The following is a 25,976-nucleotide window of genomic DNA, read 5'->3' as shown; positions in this document are numbered from 1 at the left end:
CCAAGTGTGTTCTATCACTTCATTCTATAATGGCTTGTTGTGTTTTATCCCATTTGGGACAGCAGACATATAGAATCACCAGCTGGCCCTTCAAATCACGTTGTCAATTGGTAATATTCATTGGGACTTTGGATCCAGCAACAAACTTGAACTTATCAGTGCTGCAGCTATATCACAAGGACTGCAACAGCTGCTGTTCCACCTTTTTTTGTAGGACAGGTAATATGCTGACTCTGCCAGTAATGTCCACATCCTGCAGATGAGAAATTTTGTGCATGGAAGAGTGAAATAAGTGTTTAAGAAATGCCCCTGGCCTGAGCAGGTGCAGACATCACTAATACTTTTTTGATTCTGCCATTGTCACTGCAGTACTGACTCTTTTAAGGGCCCTGTTTATAGTTCACTTTGAGCAACTGAACTAGCGTAAAGGTAGACTTTTTTATTTAAAAGGTTGGTTCTCCATTTTGTATTGAAAATGTTTTTTGTTTTTTTTTTAAAAAACTGTTTGTAACCTCTTGTTCTGAAATAAAGTTGAACAGCTCAAATGAATCCAAGCAAAGCACAACTCTACCACTGCTATTTTCATCACAGCATGTCTTTTTAACCCCCAGTATAGCTGCATAACACAGTGTGATCCTTTAAATTAGCACACGTGCATTTTACTATTTTTTTTAAAAGCTTCTCTGAAAAGATTAAACTGTTAACAGAAGCTTTAGTCAATGGGAAACTATTTGTTGCTGGTAGATTTTGAGAATGACAAATGCCTTGTAGCCACTTAAATACTGAAGTGTCACAAATGTCAGTGAGGTGTAAAGCTACTTTATATGTAGCAAGTTCCCATAAAAATCAATATGCTGACCAGAATCTGTTGAGCATATTACTTTGAATGAATATTGTGTGTTTTTTTTGGTCATTCCCAGGAAAGCTCTAGACAGAGCAATTTACTTTTTAACATCCCATGTATAAGACAGCACCTGTGAATGTGCAGCATTCCCTCTGTTGCACTAGGTATGAAAGTTTAGGCCATTGTCAGTTTGTTTGTTGGCTTGCTTGCTGAGCATTGTATAGATGTTTCATCACCATGCTAGGTAACATCAGTGCTGCCTGATGAAGTGATGTTGTTCCACTGTATTTGGTATTAATGAGATCTGGTCTGTTAAGTTGGGTTGTTATTTCTGGTTCTGTTCTGCATGGGTTTGTTTATGGGGGTCTAATTCCACATGTTGATCAATTGCATTACAGGTTGCAAGCCAGGCTTCTAGGAATTCCTGTGCCTGTCTAGGGTTGGCTTGAGCTAGGACAGTCACGTTGTCCCAGTTAAATTGATGGCCTTTGTACTGCACTCAGACAGAGATAAGGGAAAGTTTGTGGTATAGTTTTGCTGTTTAGCTGGGGTTCGTGTATCCTGATGGCTAGTTTCCTTCTGGTCTGGCTGACTTGATGTAATGCTTGTTGCAGTCATTGCAAAGGTATTTTGTAAACTATGTTGGTCCTGCATGGCATGGGTATGGGGTCTTTGATCCTTGAGTGTTTGTGGTGTGGCTGTGTGTACTACCATGATTCCAAGTGGTCACAGCAGCCTTGTCCATTCTGGTGTACTGGGGCATACTGAGATGACAGCAAGAGGACAATCTTGTAGGCACCAGGGGATGAAGTTGTTGGATTATCTGTTGTTAGGTGCTCTTCCTAACAATGGATAACCTATACAAAGTCTTTGCTCCCTCCTGCACCAATCTAGTGTGTTGCAGTGAGTTGTGGCCTGTTAGAATTGTTAGGACACTTTTTGTTTGTGGATGTTGGGGTGATTGCTGTGGAAATTGAGGATTTGGTGGGTGTGGGTTGCTTTCCTACACACTGGTTCTGAACTCTCCACTGCTCATTTGTTCTACCTTTTTGACATCTAGAAACAAGTTGATGGGTATCAAATTTGAGAGGAGGAAGACAACAGTGAAAACATTGAGATGGTGTGTCTCAGTGATCACAACTGTGTTATTTATGTATCAGATCCACAGCTTCGGCTGTATGAGGAAGAGGGTGGTGTATTCCAATCTTTGCACGCCTGCCTCTGCAATAAGTCCCAAGATGGGTGAGCATTGACTTGTTTGTGTATATTTGGCTCTTTTTAAAGATGTGGTGAGGCATAGCTCCAGTAGTCTAAGTTACTGGATGCAGCAGGAATATGGTAAGTGTTTCTTTGGCTAGTAGTACATCTATAGTATTGTGATTGTTGTTGGTTGATTGTTAATGTTCTTTTTTGGTTTGTTTTTTTTTTTGGCCAGTTTGAGACATCCCCTGCTTCTACAGACTACCCAAAGAACACAAACCAGACATTTCTTCCCCATTGTTCCTTTTATTGAAGCTTCTACTGGTAAATCGCTGTAGCCTTTAATCATACCATCACTGTTCCCAGTCAGTCAGCACTATCCACTCAGCCAGTGATCTGTTTGACTAAAGGGACCAACTAATACAGAAACTTGAGCCTAAGGTTGTGAATGGTCTAGTTCAGGCAGTGTCAAGGGAGAACACAAGGACTCCACGGTAAACTTTTGCTCAGCCTGGACTGCTATCAGCTACTGTTTGAGTGGTAATAGTCTGGTAACAATGCATTTTCAGATGAAAGACAACCAAGAGATGGTATTACAGGTGATCTAACTTGATGATAGTTGCCCATATTGTTGTCTTGGCTTAGTGAACCCTACATTGCCTGCCTTCAAGACTGCAGCTATTTATATAGTTCCAGTAATCAAATTCTAATTCAGAGACCATTGCATTGCTGTGAGGGGCACAAACCTGACTGGAGGGGTTTAATCATACAACAGCAAAGAATAGGTTTAGGGAAGCAAGTGTATACACACATTGGGAAAGGACAGAGGGGTGAAGTTTGAGTCAGAGATTAAATGAGACAATGTCCTCATCTTTAATAAAATGATCACTAAGGTAAAAATATTGGAGAGTTTGTGTTTACCCTAATTGCCCTCTAGTAGTGGTTTGTTTCCCTGACCCAGGACTGGACATAAATATTTAATTACAGATAACACCATTTCTGATGACCTTTCCAAGTACAGGACATCCAAGCCCCCCAAAAGTCAAGTAGGTGGCTGTGAATTGAGTAACAAATTTTTCTACTAGCTGGAGCAGTTAGATGATAGGAGTGCAATGACCTCGAGGCTGAAAACAACAAAATCTCAACTGAGACAACAGTAACAGGGTTTGTAATAGAAGATCAGGATTTTTAAAAGGAGAAGTAAATGCAAAGGATGTGAAAGCAAGCAAAGCAGTGGGAAAGACCACTGATTTCTTAGCCACAGCAATTGGCAGGCTATTATAAATGTAAATAAAATCAGGATTCAGACACAAGGACAACAAAAGATCTTTCTCGATTGAAGAATGGATATCGTGGAGGAGCTGATTGATCCATTGGCACAGACCAAAGGGAGATCCTGAGAAAACATACTGGACAGGAAGTGTGGATGAGAAGATATGAGCAGTTAGAGCTCTCAACAAAGCAATTTCTAGCCACACTGAAGACCAGCAGCATCAGTGAAGAATCACAAGCTCTAAAGATAGTGATCCTGACACTGATCAGAAAGGAAGGCACGTGAAGGACTGATAAAGGACAGATAAAGGACAAGATCATCACGATACTACAAGCAGACACAGGGCATGTGATGTTAACCCTAAAACAGGACTACCTCTCCAAGGCACAAACACTACTATCTGATGAGAATACATAGTGGCAAGTGCAGACAGAACAGACACCGCAACAAGATTCTCGACATACTTCCTAAGAATGAAACCTGAAGGAACTAACGCTCCCAGATTCTACGGCGTCCCGAAAGTACACAAACCCAAAGTACCCCTCAGACCCAGCATCACAGACTAGCAAAGGAGACTAGAACACCTTGTCAACAAGTCACCCCACTCACTCCAGCAGTTCCTCAATTCCATCAAGGATATAAGAATAGATGACGATGAGACCAGAGTATCATTTGACATTACTGCCCTAGTCACATCAATAGACATACCACTAGCAAGAAAAACACTGACAACACTACTAGAACAAGACCAGAGTGATACTACCCCCACAGACAACATACTGGACCTATGCCTGGCCACCCACTTCACCACCTTTAACGGCCAAATCTATGAACAGATCAACAGGACACCCAGGGGAATCACCTATCTCCAGACTAATAGCTGAAGCAGCGATACAGAGACTTGAAAGTACAGCCCTTCTGCTAATCCGACCAAAACTATGGATACACTACGTGGATGACACCTTTGTCATTATTAAATGGACCAGACTAGAGGAAACACACACACTAGTAAACACCACCCTCACTGGGATCAGATTCACCGGAGAAGAGAAGGAACAAACCAGCTCCCATTCCTGGATGTCATGGTGGAACACAGGACCAATGGTGAATTCCTAAAAAAAAAGGTAGACAAGAAAACCACACTGACCAAATACTGAATTTCAATAGCAACCACCCTAACACACACAAAATTGAGAGAGAACATTAATTAAACAGGCAACACACTGCAGCAGCATAGAGCAATGCCAAAAAGAGTACCTCTTCCAAGTATTCAAAGACAATGGATACCCAAAAAATTGGGTCAGAAGATGCCCGTTAGATACAAATGACACCAGGAAGATGCTACACACCCATGCTTCCTTACATTAGGAACACATCTGAACTGACTGCTGGGCATCAGAGTAGCACACCAACTGCTCACCCAGACCAAAGACCCACTATGGACAGGACCAATGTCACGTACAAGATTCCCTGCAGAGACTGTGACAAACATTACATTGGTCAGACAGGAAGAAAATTAACCACAAGGGTACACAAACCAACTAGCAACAACAAAAAAAAACCAATACTCACTAATCTCCATCCACATGGATAAAAAGGGAAATCACCAATTCGATTGGGACAATACCAGGATCCTGGGACAGGCAAAGCAGAGACAAGCACGGGAATTCCTAGAAGCCTGGTTCTCCATTAAGAAAGCCATGAATAAACACAGCCAGACCCCATATATACTCCATTGTGAAGGAAAACTGGAAGGGAGGTAATCCAGCTCAACGGACACCAGTGTTTAAATAACAGGCGGGAAAACACAACAGCACTTCTTCGGAGGCTGCACTGATGATGTTACCCAGCAGGTTAATGAAACGTCTTCGAAAAAGCAAACTAGCTGGGTGAGCCAACCAGCCACAATATCCACAACCCAAGCTACAAATCTACTCTAAAACCTTAGAGCTCGCACTTGTGTAGAGCCAGTGGCAAGTCTCTCAGAGCATGCATAGGTAAGGCTGGGATTGTTAGAGTAGAAAGGTTAGACTTCACTGCTGAGTTACGGTAGAATATGCAAACGAGGAGAAATCAAAGGAAATGTGAGAGCAGGAGACAGCTTGGATCCAAAACAGTCAAAATATGCATGTGAAAGGATGCAAGGAAATTCAAATTACATATCAATGTCATGACATATACATCCTGCTGTAAGTGAAGAGAGGAGACACTAGGACTGAGTCCAGAGATAAAAGGAAGAGGTACTATGTTGGAATAAAGTTGATGCAGATATTGTGTGGAGTCAATTTGGAACAGCATGCAGGAGATGTTGAACGTAAGTGATTCCAGAGTTATTTGAAAAGTGAAATAGCATTGAACATATTGGATATATCACCAATGGAATGGAGAGCCAGATGTGCAGAAGTGACCTCAAGAGCAGAACACTCGTAGCTGGAAGTTGGTATAAGAGATGATAGGGAAATATACTTAAAATTTAGGAAAATGAACTTCTGACCAGAAACCACACTAATGAGATTTTTAAAAAAACTGGAAACAAAAAGGAAAGGTCAAGTTCAGCAGGAAAGACCAGTAGTGGATCCTTAAAATCTTAAGCAATTGAGTAATTCAAGTGTAAGAATGTAGTTTCGATGACAGAAGGCCAATAATTTGGAAGCCAAATGACAGTGAAGAACCAATGTTCACTGATTAAAACAAAAGCATGGTCAAATGAAGAGCAGTGGATGCAAGTAACTTGGGATGAAGTCCACCCACTGAGCTAGGGAAATAATAGAAAGAAGAGAGAGATTGTGGAAGATAAGGCAACAATATTTAAGAATCATTTAGATTGCATCAATTTAACCAATGATCAGAATCTTACCAATAAAGGTGTCAGTAATCTGGACATTTCACAAGAACATAAATTCAAGGGGAAAACCAACATTTAGACTGGAAACCAATAAAAAGCCTACTTGTGAATCAGCATCAATGGGTATATTCTCCATGGCAACGGCTCTACTCGAGTCCACCTATCAACCAAATCAAAACATTCCTTGCATGCAGTATAATGATGGCTTTTCCCTTAAATTGATATTTGTGAAATTGGAAGACAAAAGCTTCAAAATACTGAATCTTTTCAGCCATTCTCACATTTAGATTAATTGGATTTATTTAAAAAAGGAATACAGTTTTATTAGTGGTTGCAATGCAAGTTACAGGTGATTTACTCCCAAGAGAATTATTGAGTTCATTGGGGCAGCATACATGATCTGAACACTTCATGGATTGAGATGAGAGAAACACCTTTGGATGTAGATAATTTTCATTAATGAGCATGGATTCAATCATTAAAACATCAGATTTATTCACCGCATTGCGCTTGTGGAAAGATCAACACCGGTACAACAGTCAAATGGAACAAAAAAGTTTACTAAAACAAAGTTTTACAGAAATCTTTCTTCCCCCACACTGTCCCCCTCCCACCCCCAGACAAGCCATACAAAGTAACAAGCTTTCTCAGGATCTACATTTGAGAGTCACAATATTGATGCGCTGCTTTCTTCTCTTCCTTTACTGACTGGACTAACTAATAACCAGCTAAGCTGCTTAATCTAGTGCACCTAAAAAGAAAAAAAGGTTACTACTCTTGGCGAAGGGCATGATCTAATGTGTACACGTTAGCTGCTTTCAAATTTGCTTTTAGCATTGCAAAAAACAAAACCCAGAAAATAAAAAAAAAAAAAAAAACTTACAATAGAGCAGCTAACTAAGCAGATTTTCATTCACAGTGCTAAGAAAAAAAAACGCCAGTCATTGTAAATAAAGCAGGTGCATCGCTGCTTTCAAATTAACTGGGTGGCAGAAGGGGGGGAATAGAAAAGCAAAGTGGTATAGACTCTGCTCATGCTTTAATGGTGAATCTGAACATGACAAATAGTCTCTAATATGCATTTAAACACCAAGAATTTTATTTGTCTGGGTTTATTCAGCAGTTTTCTAAGACTGTTCTTTGAATGCAAGGAGAGAGATCTTGGCAGAACAAGGGTTGTGATGTGCATTCAATTTCATCTGGAATTGCTGTTCCCACTGGCATATAGCCTAGTCCATGTCCTGGCTGCAAGAGAAAAACACATTTAAGCACACGGTTGTCATGTGGAAACAGCATATTGCTATATTTTTCTGTACTGTTTTTTGATTGCTTGTTGCTACAAGTTTACCATTTAACCAATTTCAATTCTCACACTTGAAAACAAAACCATCTTTTTACAATAAAAAAATCAAAAATGACAACATCCAAAGCTCTTCTCCCACACTTCACAATAGGTGGATATTTCTACCTGAAACATCACCCAGAGTGCAACACCCACAGTGCAACTGCATAAAGTGATATTCTGAGACAACTGGCATCATCCAATTTATACTTAGAATTCCACCTAGGAATGTATCTAGGTACACAGAAAAAGTCAAGCATTCATTGCTAGCTTAATGGACTATTACTACTTGGCCCCAATCATTTCCACAAAAGAAAGACGGTATTGCGTGGCCCAAGAGAAGTCCCAGGAAAGGAAATGGCTTGGGCTGGCATTAATCCAAATGACATGTTATTAGCAGGCAAGAGCATCTTCAAATGAAGATGTCAAAAAGGGACATATCTTTTTGGTTATTGCCGCTGTACAACAGTTAGATATATGTCACATATGTAGCTAGAGCTGTCCATTTAATTTCTATCAAATAGTCACAGGTACCTGTTTCTATGGCTTGGGCTTCATTGCTCTTCCACTGTTCGGCTACATCATTCGCTAATGGATCATCTGGATTTGGAGCACTTAACAATGCCTGGATTGATAGCAGCACTGTACGAATCTGCAAAGCTGGGGACCACTTATCTGTGGAACCAAAACATTACAAGCCATGACATTAACTCTCCAATTAAAAATGCACTGATCACAAGTATACTATAAAATTAACATGCAGAAACTAGAAGCATTCACTACCTTTCAGAATATCTAAACAGATTCTGCCCAGCTTGTCTACGTTTGGGTGATATATTTTGGTCATAAAACGAACTTTTGGAGCTGCCATAGGATATTCTTCTGGAAGAAATAGTTCAAGTTTAAAAGTTCCACCCTCAAATGGGGAATCCTGTGGACCAGCTATAACAACATGAAAGTAACGTGCGTTGAATTCATCCGCTTCTGCCTTGATACCAGGCACCGGCTCTGCATGCAAACGCTGGGTTTCCTGAAAAACAAAAAAGATAAAAAGGACAACAGTTAGTAATGAATCTTCCCAAATATGAAATGACATTTCCAAAATGAATATTATACAATAAAGTTCTCATCAATTGCTGAATCAAGGGAGCCAAAAACCATGCAGTTTAAAATATTCCATATCGAATTACTGTACCAGTGCTCTCAACTTCACAGATTTATTCAACAGCACTTGTGAACACGCATCCAACTCAGCCAAAACAAACAGCACTTCTCAAGTGGCAGCCAAGGCAGTCACGGGATTTGAACTCCGCTTTCTGAGTGAGGTGAAAGCCCCACTCCAGAGGCTGAGGTTCCAAGGGAAACAGGGATTTACTTGTACTTTGCTATAGTTGCTGCTCATAACATGGCCTCCTCTACACTTGGGAGACAAAATGTAGCCTGGGTCCCTGCTGTGTCAAACTCAAGTCTGCAAGGACAGCCATCCAGTCACTTACCACGTCAACACAATCCTGCTCTCCGCCTGCTGCAGTGTTCCAGTGAAACCCAATGCAAACTGGAGGAACAGTACCTCTTTTTCCACTTAGGCACTTTATTGCCTTCTGGTCTCAACACTGGAGTTCAATAACTTCAGACCATAAACATCATTTTTGATTTTTTTTGCCGAGTATCTGTTCTTTTTCCATTTTTGCTTCAGTAATTGCTGGCCTTTATTCTACTACAAACCATTGCCTTGTCTCTTCACTACAATATTAGCATTTCTTTTGTCTTTTTTACCATGCCAATTGATTTCTAAAGGGACTGAAATGCACCATCTGAGCACCTAATGGAGACAGGTTTATTCAAATCCCTTTTGATTGAATTGAATGGCTATTTGAGAAGGAAGAATGCATAGAGTAATGGGGAGGATTGACGAGATGTTCTTTGGAAAGCCAATGCAGACACGATGGGCTAGTTGGCCTTCCAAGCTGTAACAAATGATTCCGTAAATTCCCACCCATCTAACCTTTTGTTTCACCTGTCCCTTCCCAATGAAACTAATGACTTTTCCAGCTCTTTTCAGTTCTGAAACTTTCATACTGGACTTAAAAAGGTTAACCTTGTTTCTCTCTCCACAGATGCATCCAGACCTGCTGAGTTTCTCCAGCCATTTCTACATTAAACAATAATGGTTTTCAGGTCTCTATGCAGAGACCAGTACAAACATCGCTACACTGAAAATTGAATTTACAAGTGATAGAAACGTGTCAAGTCAAATATGGACTAGATAAACATATGAATTCTGTGGATGAATCAAGATCTGCAGAGATGATTTCCCCCAAAAACACAGTACTAGATTTCCACTCCTGTTACGTTGTGTTTCTGTGCTCTTGTTCAGGACACCCGCCCCACTTGAGGTGGCTTCTCCCACTTCCACCCCATCAAACCCTTTAAAATGTTCTTAATCCACTCAAAACAGATTGTTCCTTAATCCTATAAATTCAAGGGATATTACACCTATTCGATGTAACCCATCCTAATAATTTTAGCCCAGATATCATTCTGCTCAATCTGCAACTGACCATATTCAAGGCCAGAACTGTAGATTAATTGTGTCACTTCATATGAAGTAATTCAAGATCACTTTGTTTAGACTGCTGTCCATGTTCAAACTAATCCAAATGATTTCACTGAAGACTTCAGATTCTGGAGTGAAAACTGCAAGCACAGTTTCTGCAAACGCACTCTGCTTTATCGTCTACACAACTCTCTGGGGGACTCTTGTGGCCAAAACACACATGACAGCACGATAAGAATGCTCTGCATAGAACAGTCACAATTGCTTCTGCCAGTGTGAAGCGATATCTGTTCTTATTGCATATAGGCTTCCTTGCAGGTAGCCAAAAGCCCCTCAAGGGTTTTACTTAAACGGGCAGGGGGGAAAAAGATCCATCAAGAGGGTACAGGCAATTCAAGTCAGAATCATGGAGCTATACAGCATGGAAACAAACCCTTCGGTCCATCTCATCTATGCTGATCAGATATCCTAAATTAATCTGGTCCCATTTGCAAGCATTTGGCCCATATCCCTCTAAACCCTCCTTATCCTTCCCATCTTAATTGTTGTAGTTGTATCAGCCTCCACCACTTCTGGCAGCTTATTACATACATGCACCCCCCTATGTGAAAAAGCTGCCCCTTAGGTCCCTGATACCAAAGTTTCCCAATATAGGTTTAAAAAGTTTAACCCATCACTGGATTTTTTCCAGTTAGTAGGACCATCAATTTTTAGTTACTACTGACGATTCAAATTTTTTTGGGAGGGGGCTCATGAAAACTGTAAAAAAAAATCAATGACAAGAGAGTGAAATAGAAAGACAAACAAGAACAAAATGTTAAGAGCTTTTACAAGTACATAACATAGCTGTAGTAAATTTAGATGAGCGAGGGAATTACTAACGGGAGAAAAGGAAACAGAAGAGATTTTAAACAAGTATTTTGCATCTGCTTCCATGCTAGGTGACACTAAGGATAGCAGTCCAAGGAGCATAGAAAATCAAGAGGCGAAAACAGGAACTTAAAAACACTCACTATCAGAGAGTACAGGCAAACTAATGGGACTGATGGCTGACAAACAGTCTATCATATTGTCTTAAGAAAAAGGGCTGTAGAGACAGTCAGTGGATGCAGTGGTGGCCATCTTCCAACATTTCTCAGATTCTGGTTCCTGCCATTTGGAAAACCACACTGCATATTCAATAGGAAGGAACCAAAAAAGTATTAAACCATAGGCCAGTTTTAAATATGTGAAAACTCAAGGTTATTCACTTTAGTGGGTGGTTTCAAGACAAATATAAAATGGTAAAAGATTGCAGAACGTTAATGGGAAAAAATCTGTGTGTCCTTGTAAATGAATCTCAAAGTCAGAAAGTAGTGAGGAAGGCAAACAGCACATTTGGCCTTTACTGAAAGGAAGATGGGTATAAAAGTAAGCTATAACTGTACAGAACATTGGGTGCCTACATCTACAGTACTGCATGTTTTTAGTTTCCTCAATTAACTTGCACTGGACTGGAGGCAATTCAGGAAAGATTCATGAAGTGGATTCCTGGAATGGGGCGAGGTTGAGCCTGAACTCACCCAAGTTTAGAAGAATGAGAGGATAATGAGGAATTTCTTCCCCCAAATTGGAATTCTGTTCCATAGTGTTGTGAAGGTTGGGTCATTTAATATATTAAGAGCTGAAATCAGACTGAATTTTTGAACCATTGAGCAGATCAATTATTACTGGGGGCAAGCAGGAAAGTGGAGTCCGTGCCTGGATCAGCCACGATCACACTAAAAAGCAGAACAGCCTCAAGAAGCCATATGGCCTATGCCTGTGCTTGCTTATGCTCTTATGTCAGGTGATATCTGCTTGGTAGGAGTACATTTCAAGCTAAACGCTGCATCAATTGTCATGAGGCAGCAACAAAAGAGACAGTACAAAGCTAGATCGGCATGAGCTCTCAATCTCCATAACATTACTGTAAAAACAGTGGCACTTCAATTAGTTTATTCACATGGCTCATGGGGTGGTTTGAATTGTGATGCTATGTGTGACCAACAGTATCAATGAGCATATGCGTGCATGTGCACTTACAGAAAAGGTGATATGGAAATGTCTACCTTTGCCCTAAAGAAACAATAGCTGGATTTGAAGTTCAGAAGACATCAAGTACATGACTGCACTGATATGCTACCTTTCATATTACAGCCAGCTATGGCTAGGAAAACATCTCAAAAAATTAAGTTCTCTTTTCTTCTTTAGAAGTTAACATACATGTCTCCTACTTCTTAGTAACCAGATTGCCAATGATATTTGTCGAAAGTTGAAATAACAGGATTCAAAAGCTACTCTCTTTACAAAAGTAGTATTACGTATTTTCTCTTCAAGATAATTCCAAGTCCCTTTTCACAGTAAGAGAAACTATTTCAAAGGTTACTCGTAAATCAAATTAGAGATCGCATTCCAGTTTGCAGGAAGGTTGATTGGGGTTGTGGGATGGTCATGTTTTGGAAAATCTATTTGTGCATTCCAAATGATTACAATTTTGCATTAGGGAATGTCTGAAGCAAGTACACTAGACTGTTCAAAACAAAGCCTACAATCTTTCAAACAGCAATTTTTACTTCCCTCCAGCAGGAGTAGTTCTTCTTGAATTTCATGTAGTTCAATTACAGCAGAACAAATATCTTAAAGATGCTGCAATGCAGTATATAAATTAAAGGTTTATAAATTAACGACTGCCAACTACATTTCAACAGCAAAATGCAGGTAGCTCAGATTCAAGGTGCCTTTCTCTAGCCAAGTCACCCTCATTGGATATCAGATTTGTGGTAACAAAGTCCAGCACTCTTAGGACTCTAGTGTCAAATTTTAGGTTTCCTCCAATATGAGACTAGACATCAAATCACATGCCAGATGTGTAACCTCAAGCAGTTTAGCAAAGACAATTTAACTAGGGCCACTGTAAATTTTGGCTAGGTGTGGAAGATTAACCAACTGCATAAAGGAGGAGCAGCATAAAGACCTCTCTTTGGGCACTGCCTATTTGAGGTACAGGAGTTGGGTGCCTCTTTTGATCCCAAACTAGCATTACATGCAGTCCTGGAATGTGTGCACACTGTGTACCAAACTGGACACCGGAAAAATGGGCAAAAATATTGCTGACTTAATTAAATATCAAAACACCGGATTTTCAGGCAGCCAAATTTGGGATAGAGTACCTGTATCACACTTCCATTGCAATCAATGCTCTAATCTCGACTTCAGAATGATTAGAAACCATCTAACTGAATTAAGACAGCGTTATTTTAATTGTGGATGACAGAATCAGCCCTTTACTTAAGGAAAGTGAGCATCATTGTGATAAATGCTGGCCTTCCCAATGCAGAAACCTGCTTAATGCATCCTTAAAATGAATGTTTAGAAGCTGGAACTTTTCAAAACAAAAGTCTGTACTCCCTGACAGCTGAGCAAATAAATGCAAGTGTAGCGAAAGTGCTAAAGCAGCCGTCCATTCAGTTCCTAAGTCACGCTGATCAACATGATCCCAGATAGCAGAACAGAAGTGAACATATATACAAAGTTAGAAGCAGGAGCAGGCCATTTAACCCCTCAAGCTTGTTTCACCATTCAAAATTAGATGATAGCTGATCTCTAATTTCAAAACCAATTTGCACCTAGCCCTGATTAAATAATTTAAAGTCATCTACCGCTACCTTAAAAATATTCAAGGACTCAGCTTCCACAACCCTGTCGTCACACAGAAAGTTCCAAGACCCTTGACCCTCAACAAAAACAAAATCACAATTTCTTTTCAAATGGGCAGCCTCTGACTTTTACAGGACAATCTAGAACTAAGGGACATTATAAGAGGAAACATCCTCTTCATATCTACCCTTAAGTCCCCTCAGTCACCTTTTAAATTCCTACAAGCTACAAGCCTAGCCTCTTCAATTTCTCTTCATAAAATACCCTCTCATTCCAGGTACACATTCTAGTATTCTCCGAACTGCTTCCAACACGCTTACATCCTAGCTTAAATAAACAAAACCAAGAGCATGCAATGTTCCAGACGGAGTCTCAGCCATGCCCTTTATAACTGAAACAAACCTCCCCATGTTTCCAATTGTCGTTACAATAAACTGTAACATTTTACTGGTTTTCCTAATTACTCGCTGTACCTGCATTCTAACCTTTTGCAGTTCATGCACTTGGACATCCAGATTACTGAATCTGAGCACTCAGCAATCTCTCATTTTAGATAATGATTCTTTTATTCTACTTGCCAAAGTGAACAATTCACATTTTGCCACATTAAACTCCAACTGCTACATCTTTGCTCTGTCACAAGTAATACTTTTGTCACATCCTTATGTCTGCTTCATAACTTAAAGATGGGTAGGAAAAGTGTCATCACCAAATTTGGCAGCCATATATATGTATTATACCTATAAATATATATAGGTATCATAGAATCCCTACAGCGTGGAAACAGGCCCATCGGCCCAACAAGTCCACACCAGCCCTCACAGCATCCCATCCAGACCCATCTCTCTATAACCCACCTACTCCACACACCCCTGAACACAAGGGCAATTTAGTATGGCCAATCCACCGAACCTGCATAGCTTTGGACTGAGGGGGGAAACCCATGCACGGAGAGAATATGCAAACTCCACACATCTTCAGTCTTTTCAAGTAAGTTATTGATATAAATTGTAAACAGCCGAGACTCCAGCATGAATTACATGTAGCCAACCTTAAACTCATTTATGCCTATTGATTCCTGTTTGCCAGCCAATATTCTACCCCCTACACCATGAGATTGTATTTTCCATAACAAGCTTTAATGTGTAACCTTATCAAATGCCTTCTGAAAATCTAAGTACAGTACATTCACTGGTTCCCCTTTATCCACAGCACTCAAAAGAACTAAGATTGGTCAAACATCATTCCTCCTTCACAACACCATGTTGAATCTGGCAACTAACATAGAACCTATGCAAGCATCCTGCTATAACACTTCTTTAAAAAGCCTCTAACATTTTCTCCATCAAACATTAAGCTAACTGGCCTGTTCTTTCTTGTTTTTATTTCTCTCTCCCATTTTTAATAAAGAGAGTGTTATATTCACTACTTTCCATTCCAGGGGACCATTCCAAAAGCAAATATGGCTTGGAAAATTAAAACCAATGCATCAACTATCTCACTTGTCACTAAGATGCTTGTTTGAAGTCCATCAGAACCCAGGCACTTGTCAGCCTGCAGCTGCAATGTACTCTGTACCATTTCTCTGTGACTGCCATTTTCCTCAATCTTGCCCTTCCATTTTTGGATTTAATTGCTGCTGTTATTTGGATTCTGTATAATAAAAAATACATGTTCATTTTATCTGCCATCTCAATTCTCATTACTAATTTAGTGGAGATAAAATTATAAAGGGATGTTAATAGACTGTGGCAAATAGAGTTCAACATAAGCAAATGTGAGATTATCCATTTTGGATTGAAAAAGAATAGATCAGGGTACTTTCTAGATTATATGAAGTTAAATACAATGGATGCCCAAAGTTACTTGTGGTTTCAGCCACACAGGTGCAGAACACTGGAGTATAAGAATGCAGAAGTTATGCCACAGCTATACAAAACCATGGTTAAGAGCCATCTGGAATAAACGTGATCAGATCTGAGCACCAAACATTAGGAAGGATACGTTGGCTATGGAGGGAGTACAGTGTAGGTGTACAATTACACCTGGACTTCAGGGGTTAAATCATGAGGAGAGATTATACAAATTAGGCCTGTTTTTTCTAGAATTTAGAAGGTCAACGGGTGATTTCATTGAAGTCTTCAAGATATTAACAAGAAAAGACAGGGCAGATGAAGGTGAACTATTTCCACTGGTTAGGGATTCTAGAGCTAGGGGCCATAGACAGAATTAGGGCCAGATCATTCATGCGGGATGTTAGAAAGCACTTCTGCACACAAAGGGTATTAGACGTTCACAACATTTCCACAAATGACAGATGCTGGATCAATTGTTAATTTTAAATCTAGGATAGATTAATTTTTGTTAAGCCGAAGGTATTAAGTGATTTGGGTCAAAGGCAGGTTTAGGCCACAGATCAGTCACAATCTCACTGGAGGGTGGAACGGGCTCTAGAGGCTGGAACGGGCTCTAGAGGCTGAATGGCCTATTCCTGTTCACATGTTCCTAATTATCCATGTCTACAATCTATAGGACCAACACTTTATTCATGACTAGCTTTCTTGCATATTCAAAATACTTACCTCAAATTTTTTTGGTCATGCATGGCCGATTTTTCTGTTCTGTCCAGTTGCCCATCTTTGCAAAAGTTTTATTTTCCTTTTTGTTTGTTTGATATCATCTTTTAAAGTTCAACTGTCTAAGTAGAAATGTTAAAATTCACTGGAATGTATTTATTCTGAACTAATCCCTTGAAATGTTTGCCACTGCATCTCTTCACCTTTCAGTCTAATTTACCAATTCACTTCAGTTTTATTGAAACTTTTTAAAAAGCTTCTGAATCAATCCACCCTCCCTCAAACTGAATGCAAAATTCAAACAGATGATTGCTGCTATCTAGGGACACTTTTACTGAGATCATTAATTCTCTCATTGCACAATACGAGATGTAGTATAACCTGCTCTCTAGTTGTCTCCAATATGGCTGTTTTAAGGCACCTTTCTAAAAACATTCTATGAACTCATGTAGGTTTGTTTGCTCATCTGACTTTTTCCAGTCTATACATAGATTAAAATACTCCATGATTACTGCCATAGCTTTCTCACAAGTTTTCATTATTTCTTCAAGCCCCATGCTACCAAGTGGTTATTGTTTGGGGACCAATACAACATTCCCACAAGTAACTTCTTGCCTTTATCATTTCTCATTTCTACCCAAACTGTTTCCATATTTTAGTTTCCTAACCATATGTCATCCTTCTCCATAGTATCATTAACAAAGCCATCCCTGTGCCTTTTGTTAGTCCCCTGTTATTCCTAAATATCTTATACTGTTATATATCTTATAGCCTTGAGATTGAGATCTCAATCCAGGTCAACCATTTCCTTCTGATCCAAAACAGAATATCCTGTCACTGTTCCCTTAGCTCCAAAATCAAAAATTATACTTGCCATTTTGCTAATGGCAATCCATTCAAGTTCATTTGGGGTTGGTCAAACTTGTAATTTGGGCAGATTGATTTGGCAAGAGCGCGTGCTGATGGGGTTGTAGCGGTGAGAAGAAAGAGGACAAGAAAATGAGAAAGATAGATATGCAATTCAGCTAAATAGATTACACTGCCATTTCCAAATGTTTCTATGATGTGTTACTTTCCACAAAGTATTTTACAATCAGTCTCACATACATTAGCATCTCAATCAGGATCTTGACAGAGATAAATCCAGTCTTCTTAATTTTTATACCAATGTTTTAAAATTACATTCAAAAATTCAACTTGCTTTTCAGTGAACGCAAATCAGTTAGCTTGCACAAGCAATATATAATTTTCAAAAGAGTTTGCTGACATTTGGTCTTGCTTCAACTTGCTTAAAAACGTGAACAAAATACAGAGCCAACAGTCTATAACTCAAATCATCATAAACTGCAGAGTTTGACAGTGATGATGTCAAGTCTGCTACTGTTCCCTGTATAAGCCATTAGCTGTATTCACCATGTAGAACAAGCACATCATTCCACATAGCGAAGACAAGTATCATATCCTGTTTGCAACACGAGGCATCTTCTGAACAAGGTTTAAAGGCACTGTTGCATTCATTTGAATAATGAGGCAGCAGCCATTTGGCCCCCCGAGCCAGCTTCACAGCTGATCCGATTGCAGCCTCATGTCCATCGACCCCAGATTTCAACCCCCTTGCTTACCAAGCATCTGCCTACCCCTGCCTTAAAATATTTAAAGGCTGTGCCTCCACTACCTTTTCAGGTGGAAAGATCCAAGAGTTATAACCCAAGAGGTAAAACTATCTTAAAATGGGCAACGCAAAAGCACAACCTGAAAACGCAATACAGTTGCTACTTGTGTGAAGATACAGCCAGTGATGTCACCTGGTTGTGACAAGATCAGACACAAAATGTGTCTGTGCTTAAGCCAACGACTTGGAGTCCATGTACAGTGACATCATTATAGCAGGTGTTGCTGACAAGGGCTCAAGCAAGCAAGGTAGAAGCTTGGGTTCTGGACAATGGATCACTGCACCTCCTGCCCTGTGGAGTGGCCCCCTCCCTGAATTATTCCAGTTGGTCATTTCCTTCCATTACTTCTGTGATATTAGGTTCTTCTTTGCACACCTCATTGTGATAGATGTACACAATAAATGTGCCATACTTTAAAACAGTAACCCCTACTTCTAAATTCTCCCACAAGATGAAATGTCCTCTTCACCTGCACCCTATCAAGAATCCAGGTTGTGAATGTTTCAATTAAGTCCCTTCTTATTCTTTTAAGCTTCAGTGATAAATCTAGCCTATCTGAATTTTTACACTTCAGACAACCCACCCACTCCTAGTTATTAGTCTGGTAAATCTTCTCTGAACTGTTTCCAGTTCACTTAAATGCTTCTTCATATAAAAAGTGACCAATACTGTAAGAAGTATTCCAGATGTGGTCTCTAGACTGTATAAGTGAAGCATAACTACTATAAAAGTCAAATCCCTAGCACTAAACAAGAACATTCCACTAGCTTTCTTAATTACTTGCTGTGCCTGCATATTAGCCTTTCAAAATTCATGCACTGGGACAGCCAAACCCTTTGGCATCTCTGAATGCTGCAACTTCCCAATATTTAGATAATTGCAAAATAGGCATTTTCATATTTTGGCAGAAAGAACGAAAAAAAGCACAAGGCGTAGAGCTGGATGCACACAGCAGGCCAAGCAGCATCGGAGCAGCAGAAAAGCTGACATTTCGGGTCTGGACCCTTCCTCAAAAATTTTCTGAAGGGTGTAGACCCGAAACATCAGCTTTCCTGCTCGGCTTGCTGTGTTCATCCAGCTCTACACCTTGTTATCTCAGGGTCTTTGTGGTGCAGTGTTAGTGTTCTCGTCGCTGGGCCAGGAAATCAGGGTTCAGGAGTTAGTACTGTTGTCTCAGTGCCAGGGACTAGGGTTCAACACCAGTATTGGGATAAGCCTGTGTAGAATTTGCACATTCTCCCTATTTCTGCATTGATTTCCTCCAGATGCTCCAGTTTCCTCCCACACACTAAAGATGTGCAAGTTAGGTGAATTGATAAATTGGCCCATACTGTCCAGGGTCATGCAGGCTAGGTGGGTTAGCTATGGTAAGTGCAAGGATATGGGATGAATGGTTGGGGGGGGGGGGGGGTGCGCGAAAAAGAGAGGGAGGATTGCCCTTCAGAAGATCGATGCAGACTTGATGAGCCAAATGGTCTCCATCTGCATTGTAGGGATTCTATGAGTCTGAGTCCCATCTGCCTCAGAAGTGACTTACAGCATTTGTGAGCAAGCTAATTAAAATAACCATATATGAAATGATATGTGGTGATAGCCTATGGCCTCATTAGTCTGAAAACACTATCTCTTCTGATCTCAGAACAGAAGCGAAGATGAGCTGAGTGACACAGGTTCTAAAGCTGTGTCATAACATCTGAACAGGTAGGTTGACTAAAGCAACTACATCAGTAGACATGGCCAGAAGTGTGTCTTGCCTGGTGGACAGAAAATTTATGACTAGCATGATAATACATGCCAAGCTACTTGGAGAGACTGGTATCAAGACAATCATCACTATAGAATCACAGAATCCCTCCAATGTAGAAACAGACCATTCAGCCCAGCAAGTCCACACTGATACTCCAATGAGCATCCCACCCACAGTATCCCTCTAACCCTGAATTTCCCATGGCTAATCCACCTAACCTAGGCATCCCTGGACATTATGAACAATTTTATATAGCCAATCCAGCTAACATGCACATCTTTGTACTGAGGGAGGAAACCCAAGCTCCACACAGGCAGACAGTCGCTGGAGGCTAGAACTAAACCTGGGTCCCTGGCCCTGTGAGGCAGCAGTGCTGACCACTGAGCCATGGTACCACCCCCAACATGATTAGTTCCAAGGTGTAGAGCTGGATGAACACAGCAGGCCAAGCAGCATCGTAGGAGCAGGAAGGTTGACGTTTCGGGCCTAGACCCTTCATCAGAAATGGGGGAGGGGAAGGGGGTTCTGAAATAAATAGGGAGAGAGGGGGAGGCAGATAGAAGGTGGATAGAGGAGAAGATAGGTGGAGAGGAAACAAACAGGTCGAAGAGGCGGGGATGGAGCCAATAAAGGTGAGTGTAGGTGGGGAGTTAGGGAGGGGATAGGCCAGTCCAGGGAGGACGGACAGGTCAAGGGGGCGGGATGAGGTTAGTAGGTAGGAGATGGAGGTGGGGCTTGAGGCGGGAGGAAGAACAGGTTAGGGAGGCGAGGATGAGCTGGGCTGCTTTTGGGATGCGGTAGGGGGAGGGGAGATTTTGAAGCTTGTGAAGTCCACATTGATACCATTGGGCTGCAGGGTTCCCAAGCGGAATACGAGTTGCTGTTCCTGCAACCTTCGGGTGGCATCGTTGTGGCACTGCAGGAGGCCCAGGATGGACATGTCGTATGAGGAATGGGAGGGGGAGTTGAAATGGTTCACGACTGGGAGGTGCAGTTGTTTATTGCGAACCGAGCGTAGGTGTTCTGCAAAGCCGTCCCCGAGCCTCCGCTTGGTTTCCCCGATGTAGAGGAGGCCACAACGGGTACAGCGGATGCAGTATACCACATTGGCAGATGTGCAGGTGAACATCTGCTTGATGTGGAAAGTCTTCTTCGGGCCTGGGGATGGGGGTGAGGGAGGAGGTGTGGGGACAGGTGTAGCACTTCCTGTGGTTGCAGGAAAAGCGCCGGGTGTGGTGGGGCTGGAGGGGAGTGTGGAGCGGACAAGGGAGTCACAGAGAGAGTGGTCCCTCCAGAAAGCAGATAAGGGTGGGGAGGGAAAAATGTCTTTGGTGGTGGGGTCGGATTGCAGATGGCGGAAGTGTCGGAGGATGATGCGTTGGATCCGGAGGTTGGTGGGGTGGTACGTGAGGACGAGGGGGATTCTTTTTTGGTTGTTATTGCGGGGATGGAGTGTGAGGGATGAGTTGCGGGTACTGGCAGCCCAGCTCGTCCCCACCTCCCTAACCTGTTCTTCCTCCCACCTATCCCCTCCTCCCACCTCAAGCCACACCCCCATCTCCTACCTACTAACCTCATCCCGCCCCCTTGACCTGTCCGTCCTCCCTGGACTGACCTATCCCCTCCCTAACTCCTCACCTACACTCACCTTTACTGGCTCCATCCCCGCCTCTTTGACTTGTCTGTTTCCTCTCCACCTATCTTCTCCTCTATCCCATCATCTATCCACCTCCCCCTCTCTCCCTATTTATTTCAGAACCCCCTTCCTCTCCCCCATTTCTGATGAAGGGTCTAGGCCCGAAATGTCAGCCTTCCTGCTCGGCCTGCTGTGTTCATCCAGCTCTACACCTTGTTATCTCAGATTCTCCAGCATCTGCAGTTCCTACTATCTATGATTAGTCCCAAGTTGGGTAACTCTCCTCTTCAAGCCAGCCATCCTTCAAATCTCTCAACCAAGACTACAAACAGTATAATTTATGACCTAAATTAATGACTTTAGATATAGACTACACTGTAAATATAAATAGATCCTAATGGGGAGACAGTAGTTTCGTCATAACGTGGAAAGCCAGAGGCCGAGCTTAATGCTGTGGGGACTCTAAATTACACCAGCTACCAATGAATAAACGTGGAATATAAAGCTAATCTCAGTAATCGTGACATCATTACAACTTATAACTGATTGCCACAAAACCACATCAGGTTCATTAATGGCCCTTAGGAAAAGAAGTCAGCCTTACTTATCTGATCTGACTTGCATGTGATTCCAGACCACAAATGTGGTTGATTCTTAACTGCCCTCCAAAATGGCCTAGCAAACCAAGACAATGGGGATGAAGGGCATATGCTGGCCTTGCTAGGATGACCACATCCCATAGAAGAACATGAAACGTTACATTTGGCGATACAAGTAGGTAGGAAAGAAAATGAGGTTGCATAGGAGGACACTGGAAGAACAGACTGCAAAATATAACCACAGATCTGAATATTCTTCTACATGAACCTCAAAACATTCACATCCAGGTAGAGGAAATGATTATGAAGGTAAAATGAGGTCCTCACAGTAAAGGAACACAGTACAAAATTAGTGAAGTCTTTCTATAGACGTACTGAACATTGATCAGATCACACTTGGGAGTAGCGTACGCTTTTGGTCTCCTCCTTTAAAGATGGAGGTATTTGCACTGAGAGCAGTACAGAAAAGGTTTACTAGGTTAATTCCTAGCACCTATACTCTTGAGTTTGGAGGAATGACAGATGATCATATTGAAAGATGATGATTCTGAAGAATTTAGCAGAGAAGGTGAAAGGATGGTGTAGGGAAATCTAGAACTAGGAGAGAAAAGGAGTGATATTATTGAAGCACAAGACATCTATCTGGCAGATGCTAAGGAGACATTTCCTCAGAATAATCTAGAACTAAAACAAGATCGGCCATTTAAGACAAAATTTCTGCTGAAATGGTCATTAATCTTTGGAATGGTCTTCTGTAAGCAGTGGCAGCTAGGTCAGTGAATATATTCAAAGCCAAGTTAGGCCATTTTTTCATTGATAAGACATGCAAGGATAATGGGGACAGGTAGGAAAGGGGAGTTACGGCCACAATCAGATCAGCCATAAACTTAATGAATGGAGAATCAGGCCTGTGGGGTCCAAACAGCCTGCTCTTGCTCTTACTTCTACTTCAGATTGTCTCAGCTACCTCTGTATTATACAATATCATCCACATACATCTTATATGTTCTGCCTTCTCCCCTTCAACAACTGCATGGAATCTCGGTCAGTCATCTGCCTATCCTTCCCAGTCATTCCACATATGCTCATTAGGAATTCAGTACTTTACACTGGCTGCTGAACTTCCCCAGAAGTTACCCTCAGTCACACTCTCCTTTTCATTTGCTATTAACCCATACTCTAAAGAGTAACATTATCCAGTAATTCCTCTCTTGTGCACGCCTCGGTACTTCTACCGTAACAGCTCAGAATCCATGCGTTGCGATAGCTGCACAAAATGTGTCTATCAATGAACACTGACATGCTACATATACAGCCTGCATTGCATTTCTTTATTAATTCATTCTTTTGTGGTTAGTTTTTTTTTATCTCAAGAAATAATTAATCACTGGAGATTTAGATCAATTAAATAGACAACTTAACTGAGCATGGTGGCTCAGTTGTTAGCACTGAAGCTCACAGCACTAGGGACCCAGGAGCAATACCATCCCGGGGTGACTGTCTGCATGGAGTTTGCACATTCTCCCTGCGTCTGCATGGGTTTTCTCCAGGTGCTTCAGTTCCCTCCGACGGTCGAAAGATGTGCAGGCTCGGTTGATTAGATCTGGGAAGGGCACAGTTACACGGATAAGGTAGGGAGGTGGGTTTGGGAGGGTCATTGTGGACTCAATGGGCTGAATGGTGTGCTTCCATACTGTAGGGCTTCTGATTAATGTTAACTATTAAAGGTTAATTAATTAGCTCAGGTATTATTATCTTCAAATGCAACATGAGCTTAAATCACTGGCTCGTTTTCCTTTAAACTTTGTTCACAAGCTGTCAGGGGCTAGGCTAGCATTTAATATTCATCCTCAAGGTGGTGGTGAGCTACTGCCTTAAAATGCTGCAGTCCTTTGGGCACAGGGACACCAACAGTACTATGAAGCGAGTTCCAGGATTTTGACTCAGGTTGTGGCTTGAGGAGGAATGCACAGATGGTGGTGTTCCATTCATCTGCTACACTTATTCTAGATGGTACAGGTCACAGATTTGGAAGGAGTTGTTGAAAAAGTCTTGGTAAAATTACTGCATCTTACAGATATTACACACTCTGACACTGCTTTGGTGGTGAAAGGAGTGAACATTGTGGGCAGTGGATGAGTTGACAATTAAACAGACTATTGAATAGTATGTTGTTAAGGCTGCACTTATCCACTTGCCTGAATGACATTTCATCACACTTGTGACTTGCACTTGTATGTGGTGGACAGGCACCAGGGAGACCATAACTTATCAGCCACAGAATCCCTAGTTTTTATAGCTGTGACATAAATAGCTAATAAAGGCATAATACTATGGATGCTGGAAATCTGAAATGCTGAAAAGAAAAGAACTCAGCAGGTTTGGCAGCATCCGTGAGAAATAGTTACTGCTTCAAGTTTGGTATCACCATTCTAAGAAAAATCAGTTCAATTTCTGGTCAATGATAAATCGCAGCATGTTGGTAGTGGGAGAATTCAGTGATGCTAATGCTACTGCTACTGAACAGCAAGGTATGATGGTCACATTCTCTCTTGATGGAGATGGTGATCAATTACTATTTGTGTGGTGTGAATGCTACAAAGTGAAACTGTTAAGTCAAGCTGACAGTAACCACTTAAGCTTAACACATTTATTATTCCAGCTGTGCAAAGATTTACTTAATTATTATCAGCATTTTCTAATCAAGTCCGCACTGAATCATCAGCAATACCAAATGTCAAACACCACTCTTCAAAATTTTCCCAGCTTTGCACACGGATCAAATTAAACAATTATTGCTTGGAGTGTGAGCCATAAAAAGATTACTAACTATAACCAAACTTTTCTACATCACTGGCAAATTGTGGTAGACACGCTCAAAATCAAGAAGGCCTCCAGGATGGATGATATATACCCGTAGCTGTAAATCTTCAAAGTGCCATCATTACATTTGGCAATGAATAAAGGAGTCTCCTCAAGGGATTGAAAATAGGTCAACACTGCAACCTATTTTCTAAAATGGGTGGCAAAACAAACCCAAGCAATTATTATATTATATTCTTATATTCTGATGAAGGGTCTAGGCCCGAAACGTCAGCCTCTCTGCTCCTATGATGCTGCTTGGCCTGCTGTGTTCATCCAGCCCTGCACCTTGTTGTCTCGGATTCTCCAGCATCTGCAGTTCCTACTATCTCCAATTATTATATCTATTAAGTCTTACATCAACAATTGCCAGACTAACAAAGGACAGACAGTAATAAGCAGAGAGGGAAATCCCAACTGAAATATCTAATCTTCTGAAACAACATGTCCAAGTAACATTGTGGATGTCTGAATATTCATACTAAAAGCTGGGAGGCACAGAAGCAGTTGGAGAAAGAGAGCACTGATTTTAGCAACAATGTAAGGAAATACACTGAATAATGTCTTGAATAATGCACATACTAGTGCAACAGGAACACAACTACTTGTAATTGCTGTCTTCACTCTGCCAGAGAGTTTTAATAACAATTGCAAAACCCTACTTGCAAGCGAGTAGTGAAGAAAAATACTGGAAATCTAATGAAATTTCTGCATATAAAGTATTCATTTGCCCGTTACCTCCAGAGACAAAATGATCCAGGATTTCATAATCCAAAAAGAGGTCATGAAGACACAGACAAGACCACCACAAATGCAAACAAACAATTAATATTTGGAGGAACAAAGTTGAAAATCTGTGAAATTATGCTTAAACTTGTACAGAACCTTTGTTAGTCCACAGGTAAAGTATTACACGCAGTTCCATTCTCCAGATTATAAAATTGGCCCTTGAGGTGCTCTCAACAGTACAATAAAAGATTAACCAGGATAACAGAACACAATTGAAGATCCGAGATAGTAGGAACTGCAGATGCTGGAGAATCTGAGATAACAAGGTGTAAAGCTGGATGAACACAGCAGGCCAAGCAGCATCAGAGGAGAAGGAAAGCTGACGTTTCGGGCCTAGACCCTTCTTCAGAAAATT

General features: G+C 41.1%; 1 protein-coding gene across 4 annotated transcripts in view; it reads right to left on the bottom strand.

Annotated features, from left to right (window-relative positions):
• Positions 1-6,439: 6,439 nt before the first annotated feature.
• LOC109931156 (ubiquitin-conjugating enzyme E2 N) overlaps positions 6,440-25,976 on the bottom strand; it is a 38,644-nt gene continuing 19,107 nt past the window's right edge. For all 4 annotated transcript variants that reach the window (XM_048610341.1, XM_048610339.1, XM_020530490.2 and 1 more), the window contains 3 exons: positions 8,288-8,534; positions 8,039-8,179; positions 6,440-7,407 (listed from right to left, as the gene is read on the bottom strand). In XM_048610341.1, the coding sequence (XP_048466298.1) occupies positions 7,358-7,407; positions 8,039-8,179; positions 8,288-8,534 (438 nt within the window). In that variant the 3' untranslated portion in view covers positions 6,440-7,357. The remainder of the gene's footprint in view (positions 7,408-8,038; positions 8,180-8,287; positions 8,535-25,976) is intronic.

This window comes from Rhincodon typus, chromosome 22 (genome assembly GCF_021869965.1).
Source record: "Rhincodon typus isolate 14 chromosome 22, sRhiTyp1.1, whole genome shotgun sequence".
Classification (NCBI taxonomy): Eukaryota; Metazoa; Chordata; class Chondrichthyes; order Orectolobiformes; family Rhincodontidae; genus Rhincodon; species Rhincodon typus.
The sequence above is the reverse complement of the archived record's forward strand: the minus strand, read 5'-3'. Positions and strand labels throughout refer to the sequence as shown.